Here is a 22,317-nt window from a genome sequence, read left to right on the forward strand (position 1 = left end):
ATCTGACATTTATCTAACAGCATGGAAGCAGGTCTATATTCAGCCCATCCTTCCCCAAAGGAGGTTAATGAAAGTCAGCCATTGTAGGTATTATCCCATTATTCTCACCTCATTTCTTTCAAGACCAGTGGGATCATCACTTCTTAACTACCTGAAAATCTAATTCAGTTAATTAGTGATCACCAGTATATTATTTCACTCCACAGGAGATTTCTCAGCCACACTTACCCATCTCTGGGCACACGCCATGGAAAGGTTTGGAGAAACTTGTGTTTGCTTTTGGTATCTTCAGAGCATTTTATTGGATTTGATATAAAGACCTATTGAGTGAGTAATCTTGTAGTCTGTCTTCTGCCTTTGCATTAGTTACCAGTTTCCTCTGGTTATCAATCTCCTGTCATGGTATACAACCTCTTCCTCTTGCACATAAATGACCTTCTTTCACCAGCCACTAATCTTATCCATAGTTATTCTATTTCTCTTCTCAGTTTGACAAACTTTGTAGTGTTCAAATGGTCCTTGCTTCAGAATCTTTCATAAAAATGTTTTCATCTTCTTGACAGTCTACTGTTAGATCTGAAATAGGCGACTTCAAATTTTACATGACGTCACCATTCCAGAATCCAAAAATGTTAATAACAATTAACAAAAAACATATATGCATACTTATATTTTAGCGCAGTGTAACTATGTTTTTTTTTTTGTAACAACATCTTGTATGATAAACTGTGAATTATGTGAATTTAAATTAATGTATCTATATGTCTAGCATGAATGTAAGTCAGCAAAGGGGGCAGATATGAGAGAAATCATTAGTGAAATATTATAAATGAAAGAATGCGTATTATTCAGCAACATAGGGCAAAGATCGCCCTAATACTATAAGAGCAGCATAAGCACCCGCGAGCATCACATCTAAGAAGACATCATGACGCATACATTCCCGGAAACAAGAAGTCCCGTATGTCGATCGGTGAAGTCACCCAGCCTGAGACCAATGGGTGAGACGATAAGAGAAATTCAAACTCGGAAAGGTGGCGCTCTAGGGGAGCGTATAAAACCCATGACATGGAAATAAATCACCCCGTTTTTTCTTGTTCCTGCATTTCTCTTTGTGTGCTCCAAGAGTTCATCGCAGTTCAGCTCTCATTTTTTAAGGGCTGACTTACGAAAAGTTCCGGCATGACACTGCAGCAGATTTCGGCAAGATCAACCATAGGCCGTCAATGAGAAGGCATTTGATGTAAAACCATAGCAGAGAGATAGCGCCCAACTCAGGTGAGCACGTGTAACCCACGTGTGATAAGATCGAGACAACCAGAATCAAAACAAAGAAGGAAGGACGGAAGAAAACCGATAAAGAATAGATAAGTACTCTCACTTGTTCTAGCCCCTTTTGAAAATTGACTAACAGTGTTAAGAGAATGCATCTTAAAATTTGTAATGGAAGAAAGAGTGAAGAACTAAGATTTATGTAAATAACTATGCTTTTGAAATGAACTTTAAGAACTTTCAGTTAGATAGAGATTCTGTCATAATTAATCCGAGAGAGATTATAAATGTGCTAAAATGCCTTAATGTCCAATTGAGCTGTAATTAAGAATGTATTATATATTGAGTCATTGAATTTGCTAACATTTTGAAGTCAATGCATAATTGTTTTAAGGGTGAGAGAAAGGTAGAAGATTAAATTAGAATTGATAACTACTTTAACTTGTATGGCATTATATAATGAGTTTAATAAATATTTTGGTTCCTTACTTACATGTGTTTCTGATCATGATGACTGACCCTTCATAAAACTTTGAACCTGTGATCGTGTGTGTGTGTGTGTGTGCAGGGATACCCCAATTGAAAATAGTAGGGCACGACTGCAAAATAAAATAAGCCAGAGAACCCAAGACTTCTAAGAATTCAGTTAACATTATTAGTGGCACCTGATAATCTATGTTTATCCTAAAGGTTAAGTTTATCTCTAACTTTAAGACCCAGGCTGGCGCAGATAAAAAATAAATTTTGCCTGAGTGACCAGGATAACTCATAGAATTCAGGGAACAGGTAATCTCTGGTGGCCCTTAAAAGGTTAAATTACGTAAGAAAATGTATAAAAGAAGCGAGACATAATGATAAGACTAAAATTAATGAAGATCACATAACAATGACGCAACCGACTTAACAAAGAGGTACATGCAATAGAATTTGATATAGCGACTGAAGTAGGAAAGGATGAAGTTAATTATATTGCCTCGATATATCAATATCAGAGATATACGATGCAACACTACACTAGAGTAAGGACAGCCTAGTAAATTTTAGTGATAACACAACACAGTTCTGTCTCATTTCTTCCAAGCAAGATCTCATTTCACTTTCCCTAACATTTCCATTTGTCACCATTAGGTTCCAAGTTTTACAACTTCTCTCATATATAAATAAATTCTGAGTATATTCTTTAAGCTAGTAAAAATATGGAATGGGCTTGTAGCAACAAGGCTGAGGATCTGATATCGCTGACTTCTGTGTTGACATTGTATGTGTGAGCTATCTAAATATTCTCTAACATTATGTACTCTGTTCTGTGTGAAAAGCATATGGTATTTTAGAGACACCTGCAGAAGTTACAACACCTATTAGTATAGCAAAGTGCAACTTTGGTACTTTGTACTTTTAGAAAACCTTATTCTCTTCTGGAAATCAGAAATTGTCTCATTGTAACTGCTGAATCTTTATTAATAAAGATTACTTTATTAAAAGTAATATGCTATACTATACTTTAGCTTAAACATTACAGACAAACAAATTTTAATGAGTATGTTTTTGCATTTATGTGATGTTAATGAAACTGTTGGTAATAAAAGTGTTAGGTCTAATTTACTGATTTTGCAGGGATTTTAAAATTCAATTATATTGTCTGGGCTGTAGTCATTAGTTTCTAATAATACAAGTATACTGTTGTTTCTCTTCTAACATAGTTGCAGTGCACAAATTTATTCATTAGTGATAGATTAGTAGCAGAATAAAATTACCAAAACACAAATTGAGTTAGCTCATACACGATTTTGCACGAGGTGACTATGCTTTGAGCTACCAATAGCACGCGCGCGCGTGCACACACACACACACCTTTCTTACCCCAGTATATCCACATGTGTTGCTCTATGAATGTGTACCACTGTTCTCCTGCATTTGTGTACTTTAATTGATAAAAGTGTTTAATACCACATTCCAAATATGTGTGATCATCCTGGTTATAAGACTCAAAGAGAATAAGCATGAAATAAACTGTTTTGAAAGAAATAAACTGTTATAGAATTGAGAGAACATGATATCGAGAGAGAAACAGATTTAAAGTAATCCACATTACATACTATTAGAGACAACATTGCAAAAATAAAAGAAACTTGTTTAGCAGGAACAACGAGTGCTGCAAAGGCATAAAGAAATACAATATTTACTGTAGTACTGTATTTCTTTATTTATTAGGAATTAAATATGTTTAAAGCTGTAGTAGCTTTTTTGTGCAGTATGGTTTATGAGCCTGTACAGGTATTTTGAGTGCTCTGACCCTAACGCTATTATTCTCACAAGCCCTGTTATTTTTATTGTGCAAAATTCTATAACACAGTGATTTTTAAGAACATATCTACCACATTATAGGAGAAACGACAGTGAGTACGTGCGTGCACTGAGTGTACAAGATATTTATAATTTCAAGCAAGGCAATGATCTTACATCAGGTGATGAAACTCATTTAACACCTAATGACTGTTACAAACATTGCTGCAAGTAGGATTTGAACCTACATTCTATTACTTGGGCTAGAAGTTGCTCGAGACATCCAGAATATCCAAATCATTGCTTTTTATATCACTTTATCATTTTTGTTTTCTTTTACAGTACTCTTTCCTCAATTTCTAAGCATTCTTAGTAGTCACCCAGCATATTTTGTCACTTTAATGATATTTACCTTCTATATCCTTTCCAAAGTGACCTGTGTTTAGCTACTTTTATATGTAGCTTTACATATTTCTCATTTTCTTGAAGGACCTATGTTGACTTACTTGCTGAGAATTTTGGAATGATTTCTTCTTTTTCAAGTATACCTCTTAGATTTCTTGAGTCAACCATGAGGTTCTGATTTTTTTTTTTTTTAAATCCTTGCAGATAACTACAACTTTTTCATATGCCTTTCTTGCTGAATCATTCAGTGTTTTCTTCAGATTTTGCAGTTAATGCTTTTTTACTTCTTGCTTTTCAAGTCTAATTTTTTCCCCAATATTTATATATTTAAATTTAGACTTCATTTTTTAAAGGTTCTTGACTTTGATTTTTTAAAAAAAAAACTTTTGTACATATTTTTCTTTTCAGTACAGTACTCATTTTTTTATCCTCCTCAAAACTAAATGGTGATTAGTTCTTATTTCAAAGCCTATATCTAGAATCTGTATGAAAATATCAGTAATAACAATTTTTTTTCGAAGATATGTAAATTAAGATATCTTAATAATTAAATATTTTAATAGCAATTTAATATGCTAAAAAGCACTTGAAATATCAAAATATTTATTTCATATTTGATTTAATCTAGCCATTAGTGTGATTTTAATTTTCTATGACTAGCCACATGATATTAATATAAAGTGATATCTGACAGATAACACAGCATCAGAGTTTCTCTAATTAATAAATTAATTCACTTTCTCTCAATTTTATTTGTGGAAAATGACTTCAAAACAAATAACATGTAAAATTATGATTTCACCTTTCGATTAGGGAAAAATAATAAATGTTTGATTTAGACCCATTTCTATTAAATTCTCTTAAGGCAGTGCTAAAGTAGTCTTCAGGATAGTTTTAGATGTCTCATAAAAATGGTCAGTTGTTACAGTTCTTATTTTAATCTTAGCATCTTTACTAGAAAAAATCACATTGTGTTGGCTAGCTTGTCTGCCAATATAGTCCTGCAACTCTCAATGAAAAGTTTGCTACTCCAGTTCTATAATAATAATAAGCTGATAAAGGTTCGGCATGTCCTAGACAAAATTTGAATCCTGGCCTTTCCAACTAAAGGGCATCATCTGAATGGACTGAGCTATGTAAGCTTCCAGTCTGTTAGTATTAATTTAAATAGAAATCCAAGGTAAATATTTAGCATTCATCCCCATGTTATGTTAATTGTTATTAATGTACAAATTTATCACAAAAGATAATCTGGTTTGAATTGCAGATACATATTTATTGAAATATTTCACTTTATCACTTTAATATCAAGACACTAATGAAAGAATTTTTTTTTTTTTTAATGTATGACTTCATTGAATCCAGTACTTTTCAGACATCTACCAATGTCTGAAAACCAAGAGAGAGAGAGAGAGGGGGGGCATCTCTCTCTCTCTCTCTCTCTCCACAAAAGGTGTGATTGCTGTCTTGAATTTCTCTACCCTATGTAGATTATCCTCCTACATATTGTCTATAAAAAAAAATTTAAAAAAAAATTCTCCAAAAGAAATATTCATTTTAACTCTTGCAAGTATAGTAATTAGATGATTCAGTGCCAGATTTGGGAGATGAAACTATTAGGAAAATTAATAGCAACAATGTAATCAGTAATAAATTTGTGATAAATTGGCAGTTATCAGTGATAAACTCAAGTATGTGTGTGTGTGATGCATAAATACTGCAATTACTGTTGCAGTAAGGGAGGGAAAAAACTTCAAGAAACCTGTATGTGTGTGCACACTTCAGCATTTCATTTTTTTCTCATTTGGCTTTTGTTAAATTGTGAATGAAGATATTTTGTATGTTTTAATACTTCATTCACATTTAACATAATCCACCATGTCATAAGCAAGACTTGTAAATATTATTTGATGTTAATCTCTTGCTTGTAAATTAGTATTCATATAATTACTTTGAGTTTATTTATTGCTGTTTAATTATATAATTTTGAGATATGTATTAGTAATGAAAGAACTCTGTGTTAAAATGTCATTCAGATTATTCTATTTATTCCTGTTTTAATATTATAAGAAGCTGTGCAAATATATTATAAGAATTTGTGTTCATCATATTTAAACGTATATTATTTGAATTGTAAAATATCCTTTTATTTTGTTTCTGTATGCAAGATATAATTTTATGTAATTCTTCTGAATGCATTTGATAGGCTGTTGTCAAGGAAACGGAGTTAATTTTAGATTGCATGTGCGTGGAGCGTGAGCTACAGTATTCGAAGGGAGAAGGAGTTGATATGAGCTGGACTGGCTAGAACCGGATTTTGGCAGGAAGAATGAAGGTATTTTATTGGAAAACGAAAGTAAACAGGAGAGAAGCATTCAGGACAGCACGGAGTGAAGTAATGGGTGGCAGTAAAGGGAATTTGTAAACGTCATAAATAAATTAAGAAGGGACTGGGAAATTGATAGGCAATTAGGAATATTTCTACGGAATTCTAAAACGTCGAATTCCAATTGTTTTGAGGAAGAATAGTGCAAAGCTGAAATTAATGCGTAGAAGAAAATAAGGAATAAGTAGATTACCTGAAACGAGTGCGTCAAGACTTGTGCAGCTCTATGTTTAATATTTCAGTTATATAGTGAAGATTCCTTTTGAATAGTGTTACTTCAAAGTGATAGTTAACTTCAGTTTTAAGTGTGCCTATAGTGAATCCAATGTGCAAAGGATGTAACCCGGTAAGAGCAGTCCATTTTTTTATATTTCAGCGTGAAGAAATAAGAGTTAGCTCCGCTTGATATATCTTAACATTAACTGTGGCGTTCTACTAAAATTAGCCGAAGTATGGAGCTTTAAAGTGTTTCCCCCTTGAAGTGATAACTGTCTCATAATTGAATTAAGTGTTTGTTGACTAAGAGAGAATTAGAGAATTCTACTTTACTGTAAGAATATTTACTGTAAGATTCTGTAACATTGAACTGTGTGAACTATTTTTAATTATTCGGAAGAATGTAAAATTGACAGCTGGATGTCTGATGCCTAATGTTTTATGTTTGTTATGAGTATTTGAACTAAGTTGATTTGCATTATCTTGTTTTCAAAGTTATACTTAATGTACATGTTATGTAACCCTGCATTAAATGTTTTGTTATATTGATTCCAATTTGGTGTTTGCCTGATTCTCTTTCATTGCACCACTCATAAAGTTTATCAGATGTTGAGGAAGCCTTAAATGATAATATTAACCTCGGCCTGTAGAAAAGTGAGATTGCAAAAGTTAGTTGATGATTGATTCCACTATATTATATAGACTAATCTGAATATAGGGTGGCGCAAGATAATATAAATTTCTCTATATTTGGATTAGTAATCAACCAACAATTAATTAAGATAATAAAAAACAGATAATTTAAATAAGAACTACGTTCTAACAAGATGGCGGATTCAGAGCCAGGATGTACGATCCAACACTTTCTTTAGGTGAATGGAATGTCCATATTCTTAGTCTGTTTTTAAATAAAAAGCAATTTTATTCCTGGGATTCTGGGAGGAAACATTGTGCTATGGCCAATGCTAATTATTAATTGAATAATAACTAACTATATATTTTTCCATGAATCTGTTAAATTTCCTATTAGAGGGTGTTTTTTTTTCTTATTGCAACTGTATCTATTTCATATGATCTGATTCTTGCTGTAATAACATGTATAATGCTTTAGGAAACGGTCAAAACAAACAGCCGACCAATCAATTGCATTCATTCGTTTAATGCTTTAAGTCAAAGTTAAAAAAACAGATTAAATTGTGCTGTTGAATAAGAACAGCACAAAAACACACAATATTTCAGTATACAACCATACAATCACATAACATACTACTTTCTTTTCATTTGAGCTGTTGACACAAAATAGAAAAATGGTCACTTAAAGATGGAGAAAAAGTAGTGCTTATACTTTGCAGGAATGGGCCCACTGCTTGTATATTTCATTGACCTGTGAAATCGTTGATAGGAACTGCAGTGAACATTAATATGATAACATAGAACAAGCAGCAATGTATACATTGGTTTTCTATTCCTGCTGTCCTGTAGCAGAGAAATGCTGATATGGTAGTCCATCGTTTTGCCAAATTATTACCAATGTGAATTAAAGATAAGTAGGCAGTGGGTTTTAGAATTCACTAAATTTGAAGAGAGGGAGAAAGAATCAAAATTCAGTATATGTATACAGTTGTGAGATTGACAAAAATTATCTAGATGTTTTTTGTTATTGCTGATTTTGACATAATAGCAGTTATATAGTATTATTTAATAATGTTTTTTACTATGTTAAGCTTAAATTTATTTGTTTCAAATACAGTAATAAACAAATTAATTTGAGCACTCACATTTTAAAGAAAAATGTTATAGAAAAATGTTCATGTGCAGTTTGCGCATAGTGCTTACCGTGTTTACTCCGTCTCTTTAAATATTTGGACATTACAAATAAAAAGACATAACATTTGTTATAGTTTTTATTTTAGAACATTATTGGGGTTATGATAACGGATATTATTTTTAAGTAATTTTGAATTATACTAAACAGTATAATTTTATCGATAATAAACAAGAAAATAGGAACAAAAATTAAACTAACTTTAGCTAATAATTTATGTGCTCCTCTGTTACTAATAAGTTCAATTCACTTAGGCATGGACTCTACCAACATAGAACACATTATTCTTATTTCTGCATCCCGAAACCATACTGTTATAATGGATTGTATTAAGTTATCCTTTCAGGGGAAGCTCGTGCATAGGCACTGCGGAACTGCAGTACCCCCAATTTTTCTCGATATATAAATATATTTATTAATTTATTTATATTTGATTGTAATATTTAATTTTATCATCAATAATCCTATACATTTCTCTTATTTTGTATAAAAAAATAATAAAAATCCATCTTGTAGCACTTAGGAGGGTGAAGGACGCTAGCAGCAATGTGTTTAACACAGTGTCATATTGCTATGCGAGCAAGCATATGCACGTCATAGTGAGATACGAGCTCTTAGCGTAATGTGGCACTGTCCGTCGTGCAGTTCCACTGTTGTTCATGTGCAGTTTGCGCAAGTAGAGTGTTCATAGTGCTTACCGTGTTTACTCCGTCTCTTTAAATATTTGGACATTACAATTAAAAAGACATAACATTTGTTATAGTTTTTATTTTAGTACATTATTGGGGTTATGATAACGGATATTATTTTTAAGTAATTTTGAATTATACTAAACTGTATAATTTTATCGATAATAAACAATATTTTTTCATGAAACAAAACAAAAAAAAACATTTTATTTTTAAGTACAGGTAACCCTAGTATAACATGGATGTCAGTTTCCATAGAAATGCTGCGTTATATAAATCACCTTTTGCGAGACTCAGATCACATAGAATCTGAAATCATTTTTTTTAAAGATTATATAAACAATGACATATAAGTTAAGAAAACATATAAACTATGAAACAAATACATAGTATAAAATTATAAATTGTACGTAAACTTCGTTGCACATACATAAATATTTTAGGCAAAATAAAATAAAGTGTATGTTTTAGTCGTCATCACTTGAAATCTCTTGGACATCATTTGTATAATTCTCATTGCATACTTCGGCTGGTTTAGTTATCAAGAAGTCAATAATAAGACCTTGCTTACCACTGTGCTGCAATTTTTTTTATTAAATTCATCATATGGAGCTAAACGAATATCCAATTGTCTCGTTTATTTTCTGGAGCGCTCCATTGAAATATCATTATCCATAAATAACTTTCTTCCCAAGTTCAGTCCTTCTGCTAATTTCTTTAAACTGAATTCTTTAACAGATTCATCGCAATCGCAAACTTTTTTGCAGAACTTTCCCCGCTATTTGATTCGACGTCATCTATTAATTGTACCAGCTCCTCCTCATTTAAATCTATTTCCTCATCAGTTAATTCACTAATTTCGTTTTCAACCATATCGCAAAAGCACTCTAAGTGGCCATTACTATAAAATTAAATTTTTTACATAAAAAAAAAAAAGCATTACATATTGTATGCAACTCACCAAATAATAAAGTGCTCAGCTTGAGATTAACACACTTAGAATTTTTAATGCGCTTTCCTAGCAGAAAACGAAGACAATTTTTTCAACAATAAATATTTTATACGGCAAACAATTGACGTACGTGTGCTAAAGACTATTTCCCCTAATATAAATTCACTACTTATAACTATATGCACGATAGGGCAGATGCAAATTTAACTAAGATAAAATTTGATTTTTAAGTCATGCGTTGAAAAATATATGAAAAGATAAAGGATTACTACAATTTCTAGACCATCTTATATTGAAACCGCGTTGTATAAGTACCACTTTATACGAGCATTACCTGTATATGATTTGTATAAAAATTTATGATATGTAATAATTGCAGCTTAAAAACAATAGTTGTGTGTTTTTCTTTTGCAGCGCCAAAGAAGAATACAGGCCGTAGACCAGGGCGACCTCCTGGTGATGTGCAGCGTAGACGGAAAATGACCAAAGCTGCTCTCACAAAGATGGAGAAAGAAGCTACTATGAAAAGTTTACCTTCATTTGCCTCAGAACATCTTCCTTCACCATGTGTTAAAGAGTCAGAAAGTGTAGTTTCGGGAAAGAGTAACATATTTAATAGTTCTCATTGTAAAAGTTCAAAGAGCCTATCACTGAATATTGGTTCCTTCTCTAGTCTAGGACAGTTTCGTCAGTCAAAAGCTTTAGTTGCTGCTGGACAATTGTTACATAAACAGACCCCAACTTCTGATATTCAGAAGGCTCCTATCACTGATTATAAAACTAAAAAAGGTACTAGTGTATCAACAAAACTTGATACAACAAAAACCACTTCAGCTGCTCTAACTACTCCATCTGTTAATTCTTTGGTAACATCTAGCTCCGAGTTATTTTCTACTTTTCAATCCATATCAAATGCATCACTTGCCCCCACAACTTCTGTATCTAAAAGAGTATCCTCCAAAGCAACTACTTTCATCACATTTCCTGGTACTTCTTTAAGTGATATGATCAATTCAGTTGTAGTGTCTCCCACACTTTCTTCAGTTAAGTCACATGCTTCCACACTGATGAATATGCCAACAAATGAAACCAAAGAATCTCTTGTTTCTCCAACTAAGTCAAATACATCTTCATCTCAGTTTAGTGAAACTCTTGTGGAACCTGATAAAGAACAAGTAGAAGCAATTCAAAAGCTTCAGTACCATGATTTTCCATTGACTACGGCATGTTTGACTAAGAGTGCTGGTGGTGGAACACCAGTAATTACACAAGCAAAAATTTTAACTAGTGGCAACCTAGATCTTGCAAAACTTCAGAATCTTGCTCAAGCAACTTTTACTAGCAAGAGCTTTTTAACAAAATCTAGTGCATCCAGTCCAGTCAAATCTCCTGTCTTGTTATCATCCCCTGGTTTAGAGCCTGCTACATTCCTAATATCAAGTTCACCAAAATCATCTTCAACAAAAAACATTCAGGTTCAAGGAATGATTCTGAAAAGTGCATCTATGGCTGCCAGAAAGCTGCAGATACCTATCATTTCTAAAGTTGTTTCTTCTGTAAAACCTTCATCTTCTAAAGAAATTACATCAGGTGAATCTTCTAATCTTGGAACTGATCAGGTTTCTTGTAACTTGTCACTTCTTTCAGATGTGGCAGGAACTAAAGAGCCAATCAAAGAAATGCTTGAAGAATCAGAGGAAGATCAATCTGCATTACTTATAGATATGCTGCATATGTCCAAAAGTGGATCAGATATATGCGATGTGAATCCAGGTCTTTCAAATTTACAAGGATCTAGTGAAAAGATTTCTCATATTCATTGCATTGAAGACAGAAATGAAGAATATCTACAGACATGTAATAGCATATTTAAAAATGAATTCCTTAGTGAATCTACTGAAATTAATACAAACAAAAACAGTGATAAATTAACAGTTTCCTCACCTTTAGAAACTGCTGAAGTAAACTTAGATGCAAATAAAAATGCTGAAACTGAACTAGTCTCTACTGAACCTCCTGCAGTAAGCCAAAAGAGCAGCAAGATATCAAACATTGATATGCAGTCCTTTGAAGAAAAAGAAACCCATGTGGATGATCAAAATAGTGAATTAACAGTTGAAGAAAAATTAACAGACATTCTTCAGAGTGTTCAATCACAGCTATCTTCTTGTTTACCTGCTTCATCCCATGCAACAAGTGATCAATCTGATATGGGTGAATGCAATTTTTCTTCCTCCAGCCTTATCAGCAGTACAACAGACTTAATTAATAATGTATCTTCCTCGTCATCCATAACCCCTGTTGTCCCTAACTCTACACCAACTGGAATTTCAGTACCCATAAGAGCAAGGGTTCCTTTTCCAACAATTGCTGCTACTCGAACAAGAAGAATCAGAACTCCTAGATATTATGATTTTTAAATTCTTTCTAAAAAAAAAAAAAAAAATGAACAGCATGTTAAATCTGTGAAATTTAGAGCTTGTTATTGTTACAAAGCTTCATAAAATTTTATTCTTTAAAGCGAACGTAACAGTTCAGTCAGTTCATTTATCTTTAGAACAGTGGTAATAATAATTTCTTCATCTTTGATGAAGAAATTAACCATTTACTTTTCATTAATTTTTCAATTCATTTTCCCCCCTCCAAAAATGCAGAATTCTGTGTGTGTGTGTGTGCATGCATGCATGCACCAAAATGCATACATGCATTTGATCATTAAACTTTTAAAACTTTTCTATGTATGTATATATTTAATTTGCCTGTCAGTTAATAAAGTTTTTTGCTACTGTTGCCAGTCATTATTTAAAGTTTGTCAGGTTCCTTTAGGATGACAAATTAGGATCAATCATTGGGATGACAGATTAATTTTATATTCAGTGTCTTATTATTCTGTTATCATTTGTTTACTATTATTATACCATATTTATCATAAACATAAATACTGGCTTATTGCAATATCATAAATCTTCATTAATCCTTTATTACTAAACTTTCATATGAACAGAAACAGTAGTAAATGTATTGAATTTATGTAGTAACTTGATTTTATATATTTGTCAGTTTTATTATTAACATTTATGCACATTTTTTTTTAAATAATCAAAATTCTGATTATAAATCTTAAAGAACTCTCACAAAATAAAAATAAATAAGGGGAAATGTCTTAAAATGAGAGGTATGAATACACTAAAGGGATTTAAAATGAATTATTTCAACTTATCTGTTGATACTTGATTCTCTTTTTAACTATTGAATTAGTACTGCAAAATATGGTGCAGAAAAAATAAATTAATTAAAAAAAATATATTCAGTTTCATACTGACAAAGCTTCAGTTTTATACTTGTGGGTCTTCAATAAAACTAGTTGATATTTTCACTTCATATTTCTGTCTAAAAATATTTTCTTATTAGCAATTTCTCAACTTTTTTTTTTTTTTTGGCTTATTATTATTAATATTAGACACCTCCAGGGAGTCCAAAGACTCATTAAGGGAGGGCACCCGCCCTATAACTCCATCTCCACCACTCAATCCACTAACTGATCGCCATCTACTGCCACCCACCACCACTTGTATTTCCAAAGACAATCACAAACATCCATGCCCACGGCAGTATTTGAACCCACAGCCTTTTGGCTAGAGAGCGGATACACTAACCACTCGGCCAGCCAGGCTGGCAACTTCATCCACTTTATTCACTTCGTTTTATAATATATTTTTAAAAATGGAATTCTTTAAGTAATTTAATGTAAGAACAGTTTTTTTCTTGGATTTTTTGCAGATAATGCTATGAAACACATGAATATATAGCTCTTAAAAGTGCCTGACAGGTATAAGACTTAAAACAAACCTTGATAAGGAAAAGTAGATATGGTGAAACAACTCCAAAGACAAGTGACCACATTTGTGAATCTTCTCTAGGCCCTTTCTAACATATCTTCATATATTGCTTTTTCTGACATTCATGAACATGCCAGTTTCTTTAGAGAGAGAGAGAGTATAAGATGGTTTGAGACTTGCTAGTAACTTAGGAATATACCGTGAGTGGTATTAAGTTATAAACATTAGTAGATTAATACAGTGTTTGCTGGAGAATGTTGCCTAAAATCTATCAGAACTTGGCTTTGAGGATATGAGATGGTTGATGACTAGAAGTATCCAAAACAGTCTCCCAATCTGTGGTATATTTCTGGCTTATTATTATTAACATCTGACCGCCATTGAATCAGAAATTCATTGTGGGAGGGACATACTATCACACCCAGAGCTTCCAACTGTGCCTTAAAACTGATTCAACGTGTCTACATTCATAACACACTTGGGCAATGCATTCCACTCGCCAATCACACTCAGTGTAAAGAACCTGCTTCCCTCTTCCATTCTATGAAAAATCTATTCCACATCAACCTGATAACAAATCCTGACGAACTTATATACAGGGTGTTCGGGATAAATTTGACAGTTTCGTAAGGAAAAAGAAAATCTTCTTTGTATCTATTAAATTTAATGAATTGACAAAAAAACATTACAGGCAGAGTTAATTACAATACTATCAACAAGATTTACTCAAAATAACCACCATTAGCATCGATCACAGCTTCAATTCTGCTTCGGAACCTCGAACAAGCTGATGCTACAGTCTCCCTGGGAAGGGCCGCAAAAACTGTTTTAATTTTATCCATTAACTGGGCTTTTGTATTACTGGAAGTGCGATTGGTGTCTTTTTCAACTGCGCCCCATACAAAATAATCCATGGGGTTAAGGTCTGGGGAGTTTGGAGGCCAAACATTTGGACTGGTGAAGTCGTAGAAATTTTCAGACAACCATTTTTGACTTTTCCCAGAGGTGTGGCAAGGGGCCGAATCCTGCTGCCATACATACGGCCTACCATTGGCTACCCTTGTTATCCAGGGCTTGACTACAGTTAGCAACTCCACGAACAAAGCCCGAATTCCAATGCCAGGGTTCTTCAACACCTGTTCCTGCAGATTTGCGAGGAATTCTGCTGTACGAACGCAATCAGATCGTCTGCTAGGGATCTTTCTTCTTGCTACATCCTCGTAGTCACCATTGCAAGTCTCTAGTTCATGCCTGATTGTTTTTACTGTATTCAGGGAGCATTGGGCAGCAGTCGTAATATCCTTATTTTGATGGCGGGCACGAATCATCATGATACAAGTTATTCTCTTCCATGATTCAGGTGGGTTCCAGCTATCCATCCTTTCTGACATCTTGTATGTGAATGAAGAAGGGTCAAAACTTTTAAATGAAGAGAAGTGTGTGTTAATACATGTAACTTACGGAAAAATATAATTAATTATAAATATGTCAAATTTATCCCGAACACCCTGTATATCGCAATCATATTCCCTCCTCCTGTTCATTAGGCTTTGCGATTTACATTCACTCATTCTGTCCTCATATTCCACATTCCAAAGACCACTGACAACATTTGTGAATCTTCTCTGTGCCCTTTCTAACATATCCCCATCACCATGAAACCCAGTGACCAAATCTGTGCACAATAATCAATATGAGGCCTGATCTAGGCCTTATATAATAGCATCATAACCTCTTTATTTCTGCACATCAGGGTCTTCCACATCACTGCAATTACCCAATGAGAAATCTTCACAAATTTTGCAATGAAGCCCCAATGTACCATCACTCCCAGATCGCTCATCTCCTCTACTTCCTATAAAGTTTCCCTACCAAGTGTATACTTTGCTTCCCATCGTTGATTACCAAATTTCAGAACCTTACACTTTGCAACATTGAACTGATAGTTCCAGTTACCTGCCCATTCATGCAATCTATTCAAGACCTGTGAGACGATAACATCTTTTTGACTCTGCATTGCTCTTCCCAATATTGCATCATCTACAAACAGCTGCATATCACCAGTTAAACCCCTCCCAGTATCATTAATATACAAATTAAACAACAACAGTCCCAAATCTGACCCCTGTGGCACACTACCGGTGACCTTCCTCTTTTGGGATGCTTTGCCCTGTATACAACTTTCTGATACCTATTTGACAGCCAGTTACCAATCCAACTCAGAAGTCTGTAATCCAATCCTATCTGTTTAAATTTATTTAACAGCTTGTCTTGTGGCAAGCTGTCAAAACCTTTTGCAAAATCTAAATATACCACTGTATATGCATCCTTTACGTCCAAGACATTTGTCACCTTGTTATAGTGCATAAGTAAATTAGTGAAGCATGATTTCCCTTTTACAAACCCATGCTGATAACCAGAAGAGAATACTGCTGTTATCAACCCATTTCTGTATCCTAGTTCTCACCAATCTCTCTAGACAGATTAGCCTATAATTTGAAGCTACAGATTTCCTCACATCTACCCATTGCTAGTTGCCTTTATTACTATTACTTTATTCACTAACCAAGTTGTTTATACATTACTTCATCACCATCCTCCACATTCCCTGGCCTATAGCAACATCAGACTAAATATCTCTTCCTGCCAACCTCCACCTCACACCATATTGCATCAAAATGATTGCTATTATTTAAATCTCTCATTTCCATTTTGCATGGACATAATTTGCCTTCTATCATCAATAGAACCCCCCCTCCCTTCCTGTTTTTCCTAACAGAAAACATCATACCTTTCCATTTCTATTCTTGTCACAATACCATTGTTATCTAATCATGTTTCGCTTATTCCAACAATTTTTGGGATGAGTAAACTCAATCAACGAAACGTTTTCATCTACCTAATTTCTGATGCTACTGGCATTTGTAAATAAACACAGCAATTCACTTTTAGGTGTATAACTGGTCTTGTTTGTGCCATCCTTTGTTCACTAATCCAAGTTGTTTATACATTTCTTCATCCTCCACATTCCCAGGCCTATAGCAACATCCAATTAAATATGTCTTCCTGTCAACCTGCACATTACACCATACTGCTTCATAACTGTTGCCACTATTTCCCTCTTTCATGTCTACCATATGGGGACATAATTTCCCTTCTATCACCAGCAGCACTTCCCCCCCCCTTGTCCCTTCTATCCTTGCAAAAAACACTGTACCCTTCCATTTCTATTCAAATTAGGATATTATCTTCATTCATCGATGTTTCACTTATTTCCAGTGATTTGGGGATGAATAACCTCACTCAGTGAAACCATTTCATCTACCTGATTTCTGATACTCATGGCATTTGTAAATAAACACAGCAGTTCACTTTCAGATCTGTAACCAGTCCCACCAAGCCACTTGTAGGTTGTGATTTCCCCACCACACCTGACCTTTGCCAATCATCTGCTCAGTCTCAACTTCTTCACTCATATCCTGATCTATTCCATTTCTATGATGATCATCTCCGTACATACATTCACTACTACTAAAATCCAGTCTTCCTATGCCATATCTCCTGGTCCACCTACACTCCCTCCCATTTCCCTGTTCCTCTTGCATTCCTGTTCTGTTTTCATCTCTCACACCTACTACTGTTTCCATTGCCAAGCACTTCTGCCTCTTCATTTCCACTCTCCTGATCTTTCATTTCAACTCTTACTTCTGATTTCTTGCCTGTACCACACACACAGTACTGCCATCTAGCAACAGTTTCTCCAGTTCACTCACTCCAAAGCCATTCAAATGCAACTCAAAACATATGAATAATTCCATTCTTCCCTCAAATACATGACTTACATCCACAGACTGTACTCTCTTCTCCTCGCACAGTTCAGCTAGCATACCATTCATGATTCTGACTCTTCATTTCAACTCATCGTTGTCATACCCCAGCAACACACTGATGATCTTTCCCACTAGACTGTTATCTCTCACTCTTCTCAACAACCTCCTGATATTCACTACATGCTCCTTATATCTGCTCAAATCATTTGTCCCCACAACCACCACTAATTCTCTTGCTCATTTCTTCATATCCAAAGAATTATCTTATTTTTCTACCTGGATAGCAGAACTTATGGACTCTCTCATTAACCAATCATCCTCTAACAATGGAATCTCCATACACTGCTATTCTCAAATCACTTGTAACCTCTTTTACCCCTTTTTTTCTTTCATCCTTTTCTTTTGCACATTTTCCTTTGTTCCATTCAGTATAAGAATAGTGTCTTTTACCAGTAGTCACAAATATTAGATAAACTACAAGAGCAAACCACCATTGAATTTTTAAAATAAATAAAAATAAAACTTTAATTTTATGAAGTATTGAGCATTCCCACTCTGTCATATGGTTCAAAAATATGGAATGTTAAAAAGCACTTAGAAAGAAAAATGAAAGTAAAATATAAGCAGCAGAAATGGGAATTTTAAAAACAATTGAAGGATGGACAAAATTAGATATTTATAGCTTAAATAATAAGGAATATGCAGCAAAAGGAATAAAGCATTTGTAATGGATAGAAAGATTGACTGAAGGGAAAACACGAAGACCATTTGCAAGGTAAAATGAAGTCAGAACAATAAGCTAATGCCTGATGAGAAGAAAAGGAACCATTAGAGAAACATAATGTTGATTACTAATTATATTATTACTATTATTATCCTATGCTGCTTGTAAAATATTATTTTTGTCTTATACAAGTATATGTCCTGTTATTAAAAACAACACGTAAGTCCACAGTATTAACTTTAATTAATAAATAAGGTAGATATTTCGTACTAAAAATAATAGTACATCTTCAGTGTTACAAACAGATAGGAATAGAATACAAGTAACGAATATTCGGTGGATCACCTATTAAAGTACAATGTTGTCACAAGCTAGGAAATGAAATTAATAATTAATATTTAAGATAATTAGTTTTTTAATGATTACATAAAATAAAAGTCTCCCAGATCTTCGAGAGAGAGAGGCAATCATTTCGATTTAAATTCGGTCGGTGTAAAAAAGCTTCACAACTTTCTTTAAAGAGGCGTTCATATTTGAACCTGCATCTATGAAGTAGAATAGCTTTATCCCACTGGATATTATGGGTAGTGGTAATACTGTGTTGTGCTAGACCAGACTTATGAGGTTTGTTGTAATCAATATAATATTGATGTTCTTTAATTCCTTTTTCCACAGAACGGCCAGTTTGTCCAAAATAAGAAACATCGCATTCACAAGGAATTTTGTAAACGCCAGTATTATATTGATTACAACAAACCTCAGAAGTCTGCTCTAGCATGGTCTAACATTCATGGGTGTGCGAACTGTGCGGTGGCACAGGGACCCCCGCAAAGTGCAAAAAATTGAAAAAAGAAACTCAATTATTTTTTTTAATTATTATATAAATTAATATTGTAATTATTATATAAAATATTATTATATAGAAAAATACATGTATATAATTTTACAACCAAAGCGATAGTATTTGAAACTACTCTATATATAACAATATCGTACAACATAGTGTTAAATAGGGAAAAGTGCATTTTAAAACAGGTGTTTTTAATAATTTTAAGGAGTTTTTTTATTTTAGTTTATGATTTTATGAACAAGTAAGTATATACACGTACTGTCAAGGAAATTTTTTATGTGACATTACTTGAAAAACATCTTTAAAAAATATTTTGTAAACTGGTTTTAGGTTATCCGACATCAGAATTTTTCTTCAATAGCAGTTTTCAATCTATATTAGATTTATTTGTTTTCTAATATCTATTTTAGATAGATTTTATTTATCAGGTAAGTAATTTCATTTTAATTTATTAACTTATTTTATAATTAAATCTATCGTATTTAATTCTAGAGTATAACTAGTCGTGAGAGAGATTATTATGGAAAAAAATACCCAAGTGGGCATGAAAAATGAAGCAAAAACAAGAAAAAAAAGCTGCTGAGGAACGTCAAAGAAATTCACTGTTTAAATTTATGAAGTTGAACTCATATATTTGATCAGATATACCAGTGGATAACGGGAGTTCTGAAATAACTACAAACAGTTCTTCGGCTTCAACATTAATTAATATTGAGAGTTCTGAAATACTCAGAGGAAGCAGAGAACATGACGCGATTGGTCAAACAATGAGTATTGAAGATCCTAAAACTGAGACACCAGAGGAAGGTAAACTATTTACTATTGATGATACAGCAAAATGGCCCAAAATTTTAAAAAGTTTAAGTTAAAAATGGTAAGTGATACTTGCTACAGATGAGTTCTGAAGATCTGGCCATTTTGTATCAGTGCTCTCCCAAAAAAATTCCGAATTTTTCAGAAGTGCCAACCAGGCGCTACAACTGCACGGTAAGCGTTTTTTTTTTTTTTTAAGCTTCAGGCATTTCACATTGATAGACAGAAAAACATTTCAACGAGATGATATTTGAGTAAGTATATCGTGAATTCATTAGACTAGGAGAGCTACTTAATAATAATTGGCTGGAAAAGATGAAACTTTATGATACGTTTCTCCCGCAAGTGTCATAGACGTTGACGCCGAGAAAATAGAGGATCAGTTAGAATCGGTGATCTTTACTCCCTCAGATTTTGAAGAGGTCCGCGCAGGCAAGAAGCGCAGAACAACAGTAGAGCCACTCAAAGACAACGAAATGGAACAAGACGGTCCAAGTTTCGGACACCACTGATTCTCCCAAAGAAGAAATAGCTGCTGATCTTAACTTGCAGGATCTACCTCCTGTTAAGGTCAGCAGAATGTACAGATCCGACAAGACTCATGCCGTTAGTCCTTGTAGAGATCCATAACATTTACAAAAATATCTACAACTTAAAAACATCTGCGGGCACATCATCACACCAGAACCCCTCCGGAAAATGGCATCTTCTGGGCAATGCCACAGGTGCTAAAAGTTTGATCATGCCCAGAAACTATGTAAAGCTGAGTTTAAATGTCTGAAATGTAGGGATAGCCACCCAACCAATATCTGCACAAAGCCGAAAAACCACCTCGGCTAAATGTGCCAACTACGGTGGTCCTCATCCTGCCAATTATAAGCGATGTATTCAGCACTCAAAGAACAGACGGATGGAGACAGCTAAATAATCCTCCTCCTCTAGTACAAGAACACCAGAGGCCCCTGCACCACAGCCGGAGGCCACAATCGGAGGCCTTCAAAGATAGAGGGAGCCAAAGGCAAACAAGAAGTTATGCTGATGTGGCCCATACAAAGAAGCCAACACCAGAACAGAATCAGCCAATAGCACCTACAAACCTGACAGCTGTTATATAGACCTCTCTAGCAAACATGCTACAAGACTTCAGCCTGTCAAACCCTTCAGCAACCACTACTAAAAGATTCCTACGCGAAACACAGGCCATCCTTACAGCACTTATACATGAATAGAAACAAACTTATTCCAGCCTCTCTTCAGATCGTTGCATGGAATGCAAATGGTCTCAGAAACAAAATTCTGGAGCTAAAATATTTCACCTATAGATATCAATCAGATGTTATAGTAATTAACGAGACGCATCTAAGATCCTCAGAGAACCCTAAAATAAGGGGTTATCTCCTATATAGAAATGACAGGTTAAACTACAGAGGCGGCGGCACTGCCACCTTCCTTAAAACTTATATATCAAACACCATTCTGTAAACAACCCTCCAACCACTAATCTTGAGATCACAGGCGTGAAAGTATTCACTAACTCGGCTGACAGACTGAAAATCTCCTCAGCTTAAAACCAACCCTTAAAAACTCTACGGCACTCTGATGAACCACCAACAAGAATGGCTGCATCCTTTCCAACTACATAAGATCAAACTATACTGTTATGGGAGGCCCCACAGAAACCACCTCATCATAATACATTTGGCACTGCTGACATCCTGGATATAGCTATACTGCAAGATATTTGACTTCAATACAGATTAATATTATTGAACGAGTTGTCAGCTGATCACAACCCAATTCTACTATAACTGGGAAAATAAGAATACCTGTCTCTTCCTTCTTACTCATGTATATCGTGGGAAAGATTGTCAAAAGTACTCAGGGATTACATTGGTCCTGTTCCTCACATATGTACAAAAGAAGATGCAGAATCTGCAGTTATAAGCTTCACTCAACAAATTAACTCCGCTATAACGGTAGCCACCTCCTACAAATCTCTCCCCAAGCCTGGTCGTTTGCTCGAAGACATTATGAACTTGATCAGAGAAAAAAACAGGGCTAGAAAACGATTCCTCAACACTGGCTCGCCACAAGACAAAACAGTTCTTAATAAACTAAATGGTGCAGTGAGAGATGCACTCAAAGCTCACAGAGACCAAGTATGGGAAGAAAAGTTAGCCTCTATCTCACCTACTGATCACTCTATCTGGGGACTACCGAGAAATTCGAAACA

General features: G+C 34.2%; 1 protein-coding gene across 4 annotated transcripts in view; it reads left to right on the forward strand.

The window, feature by feature from the left end:
* Rcd1 (Reduction in Cnn dots 1) overlaps positions 1-12,826 on the forward strand; it is a 234,562-nt gene extending 221,736 nt beyond the window's left edge. For all 4 annotated transcript variants that reach the window (XM_090391133.1, XM_090391131.1, XM_090391134.1 and 1 more), the window contains exon 13: positions 10,443-12,826. In XM_090391133.1, the coding sequence (XP_090247259.1) occupies positions 10,443-12,448 (2,006 nt within the window). In that variant the 3' untranslated portion in view covers positions 12,449-12,826. The remainder of the gene's footprint in view (positions 1-10,442) is intronic.
* The last annotated feature ends 9,491 nt before the right edge of the window (positions 12,827-22,317 follow it).

The sequence above is a fragment of the Typopeltis vanoorti genome, chromosome 4 (assembly GCF_054136105.1).
Source record: "Typopeltis vanoorti isolate ZY-2024b chromosome 4, IOZ_Tvanoo_1.0, whole genome shotgun sequence".
NCBI classification, from domain to species: domain Eukaryota; kingdom Metazoa; phylum Arthropoda; class Arachnida; order Uropygi; family Thelyphonidae; genus Typopeltis; species Typopeltis vanoorti.